Source organism: Tachypleus tridentatus, chromosome 9 (assembly GCF_004210375.1).
Source record: "Tachypleus tridentatus isolate NWPU-2018 chromosome 9, ASM421037v1, whole genome shotgun sequence".
NCBI classification, from domain to species: domain Eukaryota; kingdom Metazoa; phylum Arthropoda; class Merostomata; order Xiphosura; family Limulidae; genus Tachypleus; species Tachypleus tridentatus.
In genome coordinates, this window is record NC_134833.1 from 131,506,583 (window position 1) to 131,519,620 (window position 13,038).

At 34.8% G+C, this 13,038-nt stretch overlaps 1 protein-coding gene across 8 annotated transcripts in view; it reads right to left on the minus strand.

Annotated features, from left to right (window-relative positions):
• The window catches only part of LOC143226396 (twitchin-like), a 217,123-nt gene that overhangs the window by 76,651 nt on the left and 127,434 nt on the right, over positions 1 to 13,038 (minus strand). Inside the window, exon 1 of one of the 8 annotated variants that reach the window (XM_076457308.1) lies at positions 8,447 to 8,538. The exons of 5 other annotated variants lie outside the window; for them this stretch is intronic. In XM_076457308.1, the coding sequence (XP_076313423.1) occupies positions 8,447 to 8,523 (77 nt within the window). In that variant the 5' untranslated portion in view covers positions 8,524 to 8,538. Of the gene's footprint in view, positions 1 to 8,119; positions 8,413 to 8,446; positions 8,539 to 13,038 lie in introns of those variants that run through there. 2 more of the 8 variants (XM_076457307.1, XM_076457314.1) reach the window with 2 other exon arrangements.

Genomic DNA, 13,038 nt, shown 5'->3' on the forward strand with positions numbered 1-13,038 from the left:
CATACGCAACAACAAAGTCCGTTAAACAGTCAAAGTTAAGTAAACTGTATATGTATTCAACAGGCTCTATTACACGATCAGTTATGCAGATTATGTACAAGAGATAAACAAAAAGTGCCCCCCCCTGAAAATGTTAATTTGTTAATAGTTTCAATCTTGACTGAAAGACTTTCAGTCAATAAATAACTTGATTGGGATGAGAGAAGAACTACAGCAAGTGCACTACGCTTTTTATGAGAATATGTAACCTAAATCATGAAAAGTTCAGATGTTTACGAAATACAGTGTTAATATCAGGATTTGATATCGTATTTGAAGCGATCTCGTTAAGTTTATTCTAAGAACACATAGTTTGATATTATCTAATAAAAGAAATATAACAAATAAACAACATTTTCAAGAGAGAACACATTTTTTTGGTCCACCCCTAATATATATCATATTTTGTTACAAGAGTAAACTTATATAAACTGTATATATATGTATCTAAAATGATAAAACCACCGCAAAATTTAAGAGAGGTCACTTATTCAAGTCATTAACCAGACAAAATTGGTTTAAAAAATGGAAGCAACTATTTCACTATGAAAATTTCAGGAGGCGGAACAAGCAAAATAATTGGATAAGCTGCTTTAATGACTGAAAGACGTTAAGTTGGCGAGGTATTCCGCCTTGAAATTTGTTCTTAAATTTGTTAAATTAAAAATGATGTAACAACGTTAGTTGAGGGTTTTGGCTACTGAAGCCATCAAACTGATATGAATATTGATTTTAGTGTGTTTTTGAGCACTTTTTAGAAAACACAAACATTACTTATCAAGGTTTGTAAGAAACTTTATTAAACTGTTATTTTTGTTTTCAGACTGACCTGGCACTGAGTATAAATTTACTCGTGAAAAGAAATTGGAAGTGGTATTATTACTACAATAAAAACAGGATATATTGTTGTTGTTGTTTTGAACTAAGCACAAAGCTACACGATGGGCTATCTGTGCTCTGCCCACCACGGGTATCAAAACCCGGTTTTTAGCGTTGTAAGTCTGCAGACATACCGCTGGGCCACTGGGGGGCAAAACAATAACTTTCAAAGAATAATAAATGAAAACAGTTTTTAAACAAAACATTACTGAATACGAAGACACTACAAACGCAATAAACTATTTAATGAAGATACATTTGTGGTGTAGAACACGTTTAATACAAACGTTTTCCAAATCACCTTTGTAATAATGATTAGTACATTAAAGAATGTCCTAGAATTTACGAGCATATGACCCGTATTTCGCGAAATTCATCACGCTTTGAAAGTGTATTATTGCATTTAAGGGACCGTCTCGATTAATCTTTTAACTATGTTAGTTATTGATATATTGTCTCAAAGAGGCACATTTCAAACGAGAAGAAACTGGTTACAGAGAAAAAGTACGTATCATGCGAGTGTCAAATGCATTCTTAACCTAAGAACAGGTAAGGTATTTATGTCACCTGTTGCGATACCAGCTAAATAATTAGTTACAAATGCAACACGTGAGAATAGAGAGTAAATAGCTTAATATAAGCCTTTAATAAGGCTTATTGTATTACTGTTTCTTTCTATACTCGTTACTAGTACGGAACAATGACCGCATTAATAAGACAATGGAAATTAATTGTACATAAAAAAAACTATTGATTTACCTAACCATATCGTGACACCAAGGTATTTTTGTTACGAGCAGAAATTGTAAATGAGCTACAAACATACACAGCTTGAAACAAGTTTAATGTTCGTTATGTGAAAATCTAAACTCACGATACACGTCTTGGCTTTGTATTGATTTGTGTACTTCTCGTTAGGGAAATGAAATGTTTACTCTAATCTCCAGAGAGGTTCCTTTATCGCTTTGTTAATACTAAGAACATCAGTCATCGAACTGACGAGTAACTGATGTAATACGTATTAGGAGCGCAATAAAGATGTGAACGTAAACATTTCATATTACTGAGAAGGTGAAGAGTACACGTTTGTAATATGGATCAAAATGACGTTTCTTTGAACAAAAAATCCAACTTTGAGATATATATTAATTAATATTAATTAATCATTTATTTATCAGTCCTTGCGATAACTTGTGAATTTTGACATATACACGTAATAACTGGACGTAATGCTACAAACAATACTCTTACCTTTAAGTGTGGTTTTTAGTGTATTTGTTTTGCACTCGTATCTTTAATTTCTAGCTCGATGTGTACAAACGATATTACATAATTGTAGTTTATGCTGTTTGGTTTGTAATATTCTTTGTCAGCAATAAGTGTCCATAGATTTGTATTAACTTACTTGCTTATTAAATAAAACACTAATCTTACACTGCTAAATTAGAGGAAATGAAGCCTGTCATCACCATCCACCACTAACTCTTGAGCTACTCTTTACCAACGAATAGTGAGATTAACCGCTACATTATAACGCTCCCACGGCTGAAAGGGCGAGCATGTTTGGTGTGACGGGGATTCGAACCCGCGACCTTCAGTTTACGAGTCGAGTGGTTTCAGTCGATATATAATAACGGCAAATAATATCACAATTGGTTCTGAGTACTGGCATAAATAGTTTTTTTTTTTTACCAAATTATGTATGTCCAATACGGTACCGCAGCACAATTTCAAAATACTTACTATACTGTTAAATTATTGAAAAAGAAAGTTTTAAATTAAATTATCGAGTTTGTATTCACGTGCCTGCATCGCAGGTGTATGGTGTACCGTCATAATAATTCTTCAGAGTGTAACATCATAATGTTTTTCAACTTTTACTGATCCTGGTAACTGTAAGTAATATCCTGAATATCATGCTTTCATGTTCACTAGAATGCGTTAGCATATATGGTTTATTCCACGTTGACATATGTGTGTGTGTGTATGTATATACATATAATCAAGCTTACAGGTCTAATAAAAATTATAAGCTTATGAAACACATTAACACAAATACATGACATAAATAAATAAAGGTGTTAGGTTCTATCCTATAATCATACGAATGGCGTTTCTAATGTCTTTTTACAGAACCAGTGGTGGTCTTTCGCAAAACCGGTCAAACTTGAGGAGCGAGTCGAAACAAAAGATAACATAGCCAGACATTGGTAAGAAAAACACCTGCAAAGTTTAGATTATGCTATAAGCGATTTTATGAATATAATAATTTGATTCAGAATAATTTTATTAAGGATAATTTGTAGTAACTTCGTAAATATTAATAACAAATAAAAGAATGTGTAATAATAGGTCAGCCATACTATGTCTGCTATATCCAATGCCAATCAGGTCTTTCACCCAATAGTGGAAAGCTATTTATATTAGAAAATCGCTTGAGAACTGTTTCGGTGCTAACCGGGTTTTCTTGATGAATTGTAATACTCCACCAATTCCATTTATCTCACAAAATATATATCAGAATTGGGTTTGTCTAATATCTATATATACTAGCTTCAAAACTATTAATTGTATTAATTACATTGGTTGTAAATAGGCTGTTAAAATCAGCACTATTCAACAATAATACATTTAATATAAATTAAGCCTTAAAGTTATTGTTTTTTTAAAATTTCAATACCATTTGTCCAGTCGTAACCTTAAATTCATGACGGAAATTGTCTGTGGTGATTGCACCCGGAAACGTTGGAAATATTCCATCCATCAGACAAAATCTAAACACAGGTGAAAAACTAGTTGACCCTGCATGGCCAGGTGGGTTAAGGCGTTCAACTCGTAATCCGAGAGTCGCGAGTTCGAATCCCCGTCGCACCAAACATTCTAGACTTTTTAGCCGTGTGGGCGTTATAATGTGACGGCCAGTCCCACTCTTCGTTAGTAAAAGAGTAAACCCAAGAGTTGGCAGTGGGTGGTAAGACTAGCTGCCTTCCCTCTAGTCTTACACTGCTAAATTAGGGACGGTTAGCGCAGATAGCCCTCGAGTAGTTTTGCGCGAAATTAAAAAAACAAACAAATTAGTTAGCAGTAGGAGTTGAGACGTTGTGAGTATAAACACTCAAATCTGCATTCTTATTTGGTTTTCCACGACTGTTAACTTTTTTTTTTTTCCATGTGTGTTTTGGTTTTTTCTGATAGATGGGATACTCCCAGCACTTTTGGGTACTATCACGACAATCAATTTCCGCTATTACTTTAATGCTACGACTGGGAAATTTGCAATTGGAGTTTTAAAATAAAAATCATTGTAAGGCTTAATGTGTGTGGGTGTATAGTTTTTAAATGATAACATTAAACACGTTATTTCCTCTTTTCCCACTTTATTGAATACAACATCTATAAACAGAAAGTTTTCACAAGAGAATTAAGTAACTAAGAAGATAATTTATTTTGAATATGTCTGAAATATCTAAACAAATAATTTCAAGTTCCTAATGTTAGCATAACGTACATAGCAATAGTATAGACTGTTTCAATCACAGATTGAATCTAGCAAAACCTCAACAGTAACTTACATAATTGTCCTGGATGAGATATTCAGTTATCCGTATATAGATTTTTGAAGCAGTTGCTTTATGTAAAACAGCTGAAACTTCAAGACGTCATTTTGTACTATTTCTGTTTAGTTTTGGCTTCCACTAAAATAAGTGAGTTTAGTTTCAGGAAATCTTTACAATAGACAAACTTTTTGATCAATTAACATAAAGTTATTCAGACAGTTATTCTCGTCTTTATTATGATAGCCAAGTGGTTAGAGTGTCTCTAATCGGAATGGAAGGTTCGAATCATGGTAATTTTGGCTGTGACGCGTAGAAAATGCCCAATATAACACCTAACGACGGCTGGAAAGTTCACTAGTGAACACGTTGTCAAAATAATAATTCACATAGTAAAGACGAAAATAATTATACCATCAGTATTACTAACACTTTATGTCAATGATTCCACAATACCAATGAAAAGCATTTGCTATAAGTCACGTACTAGAGTATGAATTTTAAATATTTTTAATTTGCAATGTGTAATACATGGTTGAAATTCTGTCATTGCTCGCTGAAACTCTGAACTGAATATTTTTTGAATTTCAAATGAAATTTTGCTTCTTTTTTATTTTGATTTTATATTTCTTCGCAACTAAATTTCAAAATTGCACATAGAAGTATCGCTAGCTTGAAGAAAAAGTGACACTTTGTGGCCAGACTCTAACCACGCACAATATTAGTGGTAAAATGTTAGAAAACAAGAATTCTTAAGTTTCAGTTTAACCTGTTACAAGGCCCGGCATGGCTAGGTGGTTAAGGCATTCGACTCGTAATCTGAGGGTCGAGGGTTCGAATTTCTGTCAAAACAAACATGCTCGTCATTTCAGCCGTGAGGACGTTATATAGTGACGGTCAATCCCACTATTCGTTGGTAAAAAAGTAGCCGAAGAGTTGGCGGTGAGTAGTGATGACTAATTGCCTTCCCTCTAGTCTTACACTGCTAAATTAGAGATGGCTAGCGCAGAGTGCCCTCGTGTAGCTTTGCGCGAGATTCAAAAACATACAAACAATTAACGTGTTACACCTGGTTTTATACTGTTTGTATTACACTCTTAACAACTTTTACGATTACCTTGATGGACTTTGTTTGCAGTCAACAGAAAAAATAAAACAGAAACAGTCTTTAAAAAAAATGTTTCTTAATAACAACCTTCAGAACAGCTTTTTACAACAATCTTCTAAACACAATATTTAACAAAACTTCAGAATATAATATTTTACAAGAACTTTCAAAACACAGTCTTTCACGACGATTTTCAGATAAAAATCTTTCACAACAACATTTAGAAATAAGCCTTTTGAAACAATTAATAAAAGAGTTATTTTACTTTATGGAAACTATCAGTTCATGAATATTACATTTCTCTGCACATCTTTTTGTTACTAAACGCAAAGCTACATAATGGGCTATCTTTGCTCTGCCCGTTGCTTTTCAGCGTTATAAATCCTCAGACTTATTGCTGAGCCACAGTGGGGAAGGGAGTTTCTACGTCTCTCTGATATAATATTATGAAAATATCTTTGCTCCCAGAATGTTGTTTCACAGTTTTCAAAGCTAATATATACCAAAACTTCATTGTAAGAAAAACTGTTGGCTCGCGTTTGTAAGTGTTTAGGAAACGAACATTATCCCATATTCTAGTTAACCTAGAACTTAATGGTTAAAATACTTGTTGACTTTGTTAAAATGACTCCGTTTTCTAATTGTGAAAAAAGTGTAACAGTTTGTATGGCTTGAAAAGCCATACCTTCAAAGTGAAGGTCTCGTTATTACATAAAAACACTGGGTAAAGAAGCAAGAACACCTAATTGCAATAAAAATAAACTTACGAGATTTATAAGCGCAAGTTTAAAACATTCAAAGTAACCATTAAAGTTGCAGAACATCAAAAATGAAATTCTGAAAGACCTTAATCATATACAGATTTAGTATTAACAAATTGAATTTCAACCACATAATAAGTTCTACAGAATGAATATTTAGAGAGTTTATATATGTCTTTATTATGTTTATATTAATTGGGCATCAAATCTGAATACTGGTTTTCTGTTGAAGAGAGCTAGACATAAATGTTTTTACGTGTCGAGCTGAATATCAAAAGGTCCAAGGTTATAACCATAAAACGTTGAATCTACTTCACACTTTTAGCTATGTAATAGTTACAAAAGTGATAATCAAACCCGTTATTTGCCAAATGTTATTGAGTGGTTGCTTTGTTTCCATTCAGTAACGGCCTGACATGGCCGAGCGCGATAAGGCATGCGCTCGTAATCTGAGGGTCGCGGGTTTGCATCCGAGTCGCGCTAAACATGCTCGCCCTCCCAGCCGTGGGGACGTTATAATGTTACGGTCAATCCCATATTTCGTTGGTATAAGAGTAGCCCAAGAGTTGGCGGTGGGTGGTGATGACTAGCTGCCTTTCTCTAGTCTGACACTACTAAATTAGGGACGGCTAGCACAGATAGCCCTCAAGTAGCTTTGTGCGAATTTCAAAAACAAACAAACAAACCATTCAGTAACTCAGAACTAAAAGTACTTGATTGGAGACTTATGAGAGGCTACACATTTGCCTTAGAAATCTCTTACCAGGTACAGTTTTACCTGCATAAACTTTCTCTTAAAATTATGGAAGGCTTTACCTGAACACTTGGAAACTTTGGCCTAGCCATTTTCCCACTTTGTTACGTGAGGTATCTCTCTCAGGTTGAAAATTCAGTTCCACTAAAGGTCTCAAAAACATGTTTCTGACTTAAGTTTTGGAAAAATATTTTTAGAAAGAATAGCAAAAAAGATAGAAGTATCTCCGTAAACTTGGAATATTTTAACAGTAATTTAACTGTACGAGATACAACAGACGTTTCGCTTATAAATGTATTCTTTGTCATAGTTTATTCACGACTGTCTCAGAATTTTTCTTGATCTTCGCATATGAGTAGTGAGGCACGAGGAAACTGGTTGTAATGGATTGGTTTGGTTTTGAATTTCGCGCAAAACTATACGATGACTGTCTGCGCTAGCCGTCCCTAATTTAGCAGCTAGTCATCACCACTCACCGCCAACTCTTGGGTTACTCATTTACGAAAGAATAGTGGAACTGACCGTTACATTATAACGTCCCCACGGCTGAAAGGGCGAGCATGTTTGGTGTGACGGGAATTTGATTGAACCCGCGACCTTCGGATTACGAGTCGAGTGCCTTAACCACCTGACCATGCTGGGCCTGGTTGTAATGGAAACCCTACAATTATACACTACAGGGTGATCATGCATAACATGCAAACACGCAAGTATCATTGTTCACTGATCTATGTTTCTTGTATAGTTTTACCCGTTACAACTTCTTCGTACAACCTTCGAATAAAACGTATGGCAAACAGTTGTATTCGTTAAACTTTTAAATTCACTTGTTTATAAACGAAAACTACGCGGCTGGTTTTATGTGATTTATTATTCGCTACTATTGAAAATGGATTTCAATTCCTTTTTAAGTCCTCAGACATTGCTGAGCCATCGTGGAGTGGGATGGATGGGGGAAGAGAATTCGTACCTTCTTCCAAACCGTATTATTATATGGTCATTTCACTAATTCACTTGTACTTACATTCTGTCTTCTTTCCTGCTGATTACTGGACTACACGTAATATATCTATAGACACATGAAAGCCGATTTCCTTCTTCTACCGTGTTAAACACTTTTGAATTATTCAATTCTTCAGACTCAGTGATGTTAAGACGTTTTCGAAATATGACTTTACGAAGAATTAAAATATATTTCGTCATCTAAAACGTGGTAGAAATCTACAAAGATTTTACCAACTCGATTAACTCCTAGGTGATTTCTCATTTTTTAATAAAAAACGACGCCATTGCGAAGATTTATATTTCTCTATATTTTATCAACAAAAAATCTAAGCAGACTTAGACTCACAGATGGGAAGAATCCAGTCCTAGCCTGATACGCTCTGGGAAGCAGTCTGGCGAAAACTTGACCGAAACGACTCTCATTATCAGTATTTTTTTTCTAGCCTACTTTAGAGGTTACGTCAATATTTTCTGCAAACCCAAAACATCCCATCCCAAATTGTTGTTGCTGAATTAACATTAAGTTTTCTAGAGAAATAATTTTATTCTAAGAAGTTCCTATGATGTCAGCAATAACTGATTTTTAAATTACTGTCGGATATATATTGGTCTCTGAAACCCTATATAGTGCAGCTTTTCGATTCCTCGAAAATGTGCAATTGCTTCAACGTTTATCGAAGATGTCATCACTAGCAATACTCAAATATAGAAGCATACTGGCTCACAAAAATCTAGTTCTTAGATTATGTGTATACATAATATACATAGGTCTAGGTTAGTAAGTGAAATGAATGCAAATGAAATAGAAATGAAAAAACAAACTTTAGCGTGAAGTAGTCACGTGTATACATGTTGTACATTAATTCAACATTTAGTATAACTGTTAAACTAATATTTCCCAGGAATATTTTCACCAAAAAAAAAAAACTAATTTTGCTGCTTTCTTAATATTTTATTTGCTCAATTCATTGTTGTTCTGGGAAATAGTAATATTCAATACAAACATATTATGTATACGCTGGCCGAATGGGCACGTCAGACACCCCTACGGTTAAGTATAGCACCCACGTAGGTGTTCCTACTTTCGAATCACTGAACAGAGGGCAGATAGAAAGGGCTTTCTTCGTATCTTAAGATGGCTGGTATAAATATTAAAACTTTTATTAAAATAGAGTAAAGGACAACGTTTCAACCTCCTTAAGTCATCTTCAGGTCATCACGAAGGGATTTCTTCGACTCTTTGAACCGAATAATGGAGTTGTTGGTCAGTTTGATAACGCGTCTTCAGCTAAAAGTGTGTCTAATGACATTTCAAACCTTAACCCTTTAATTTATAACTTCGATAAATGGTAATAACGAATTAATTTATACGTATAAGTGACAACGTTTTCTAGATTGTCTTGTATGACGTTTGAAGCAGACGGTCTTCGTTTGACAATAAAAACCGCGTTACAATAGAATTAGGCTTCTTTAGGTGTGGCAGTTATTTCATTATTATAATTTATTCAAGTTTTCTTCCAAAGTTTTGTGGAATAACGTTTCATCGATCTGTATCCCGGCAAGTTTCATACTAGGCCACGACCTGATTTAAAAACAAAACATGTGCTTCGAAAATGTCTAAAAACAACTGAGAAATCTAAAGCATAAATGAAAAAATCGACCAAACTCTAGTAGTAGAACAAGCACAGAAAGTTATGTTGTTGTTTATTAATTTGGTCTGACGTCTTTGTATTATTTGTCAGGTAGTTCGTCTAAATATTATGTTGATAACTTCTGACGTAAACCGTACATTTACAATGTTTGCAATGAATCTTTCCTCCTGTTAAATTCAAATTCAACAGAAAATACGGGGCTAAAAAAACAAATAATAACAAATATTTTTAACCTTTTGAATCTTTAATAACGTCTTGATTAAAACTGGCACAAGTGACTCAGTAGTAACGTCAACATAATTTCCATGTTCTACTTTAACGTCATTCTATTAATGTTTCACCATTTAGTTAATAAGGGCAACGGCTACACAGCGCCTCTCTCAACAGTCACATCACTCACAGAAATTCACAGGAATTTATGTTCACGAATTTGTAATAAACATTTTTGGTGAATGATGCATATCAGTAAAAGTGTCTATGGGCACGAGCTTGAATATGGGCACGAGCTTGAAAATAACCTCAATGATGCCATCACTTGATAGGCCGACAACGTGGTTAAGGCACTCGACTCGTCATCCGAGGCTCGCGGGTTCGAATCCCCGTCACACCAAACATGCTCGCCCTCCTAACCGTAAGGACATTATAATGTTACGATCAATCCCACTATTCATTAGTAAAAGAGTAGCTCGAGAGTTATAGGTGGGTGGTGATGACTAGCTGCCTTTCCTCGAGTCTTACACTGCTAAATTAGAGATGGCTAGCGCAGATAAACCTCGTGTAGCTTTGCGCGAAATTCAAAACAAGCCAAATTAAATCGACAACTCATGCATACATTAATAGTTATATTCCAATCTGTTTTCACTTTTGAATTACATGTCTGTCAAGGAGATTCTGAACAGCCTTGTATAGTAGTATTTCTTTATACAGATTTTGTTTTTACTTTAATACTATTCCTCTAGTGTTTCATTAAACATTATATATTAAATATAACCTTTAAGGAGAGCTTGAAGTTTGAAGCTTTGGGGTGAAGAAGTGCAGAAGCATCTCTGAAACGTACAATGAGCATTTCAAAGTGGAGAGTCGTGGAAGATTCAGAGCAACAGATATTATAACACTCCTTCATGACTTCACGCTGACTTTTCTTATCTGTGTTCTTGGGGTGTTAGTTTTGAGCTAGTAAAAAAACACACATTATCATTCCCTAATCTCGTTCCGTTTGGTTTGTTTTGAATTTCGCGCAAAGCTACACGAGGGCTATCTGTGCTAGCCGTCGCTAATTTAGCATGGCAGCTAAACATCACCACCCACCGTTAACTCTTGGGCTGCTCTTTTACCAACGAATTGTGGGATTGACCATCACTGTATAACGCTCCCACGGCTGAAAAGGCGGGAATGTTTGGTGTGACGGGGACTCGAACACGCGGCCCTCAGATTACGAGTCGAGTGCCTTAACCACTTGGCCGTCTCGCTCCGTACAGAATATTTGTGGAAAGAGTACTTACATTTTTTTTAACAAGTTTACTTATATAATTTCCAGGTCCCTATCGTGATATTTTAATGAATCAATGCATCACATGTTGTTAGTTTGTGTGGTGCACTTTTGTTATAGTCACCCAAAAAACCAACAGACACACACAACGAATCGTCATTATTACATTACATAACTTACAAAACAAAGATGCCATATTTAGTAGCTATTTTAACTGAATGTAACTGGTTGTAGTTAAATAAGAACTCATAGACACTTATGTTGCTGTTAGATAAGGATTAAACACCACACCAAAGATACAACATCGTACGACAAGGCATATTTGTATATAATAACGCGTATACCACTTGCAACCGTCTCACAGTTCAGGACCTTAAGAAATGAACCGCGTATCGTGCGTGAGTAGAGTTAGAGGTACCAGCTGAAGGAGCATGGAAATATATTAAAGCAAAATTATTACTTAGAACTACTGTTATACAAAACAAACATTCACATGTTCCAGCGGTTGTTTTGCCAGGGTGGCAATAAATGTGTAAACCTGTGCGTGATAGCAGGTTTTTATTTGAAGGTCACACTTTGCACAGCTTGCTACAGAGCAGTCATTACTTCGAGTCACTTGTTTAAAACATAAAAGGTATCAATTGTTATTACTGCACGCGCAGGATAAAGACTTAGTCAGGAGGTCTGATATTCTACGAAGGTCGGCACGTCGTTGTCAAAACGAACCTTATAAATTCTTTAGCACAATAGAAAGATAAAAATTGGCCGCTTATCAAGGAAGCCTATCTTATCAACTATTGGTTTGCTTGGGTTACCATGTTCTACTGGCCGAATTTTAACGTGTTAAGAACAGTGTTTACAATCGTTTTCTCGACTATATAGCTGTAAATATTTTCTAACAGTTGCTTATCAGAAGTTGACAACTGATTTCCAAGGGAGTTCTTCATAAGTGTTACGTTAAATAACGAGATCCCAATAATAGCGCCACCTATATGGATAGACCTGGAAGGCTTTCTGTCTTCTACCTAAACTATAACATTTTAGACTTAAAAGTAAAAATCTCAAGGGGATAAAGAGACAACTAAAGCTTGTATTAACAGATGGTAGTGTATAAAAATGAAATTAATTGGTTTGTAGTAACAAACAATGGCATCATATTGTATGTCTATCAACTGAAACAATACATGCTGACACACAATGATATCATAATATATAGTAATCAACTGAAGCGATTTCATTGACAAAAAGTGGCTTTATAATTTATATAAACAACCGAAATGATTTGTACTTCAAGCATGAATCAGTGACGTAAAACCACCAGTTGAAACAGTTTGTAGTGCCAAAAGATAACTTTATGAAGTATATAAACAATTACAAAGGCTGATTTCTGCTTAAAAGTTGTAGTCTTGTTTGAAATATATACACAAAGTCCATTATATAGAAATAGAGAAATGCATACTTTATACCGAAAAATCGTCCGTTTATTAAAACCTGGAGAAATATGCCAGCAAAATAACCGTAAATAAATACATATAACCTAAATAATGATTTGTACAACAGTAGTAATAGTATGATTGTGAAATTATGGTTGCTATGAAAGTTAGTATTTGATTTTGGTGTTCTTGTTTGCTTGTTGCCAAATAAAAAGGTAAACAATGGGCTCTCTCTACCCTACTCACCAATATTTAGGGTTATAAGTTATCATTGAGCCATCAGGGTGTGTTGGTGTGAAATAATAGTAGAGTAAAATCGAGCTTATTTGATAATGAAATGTTTTAACGATAAAAAGTGAAAACT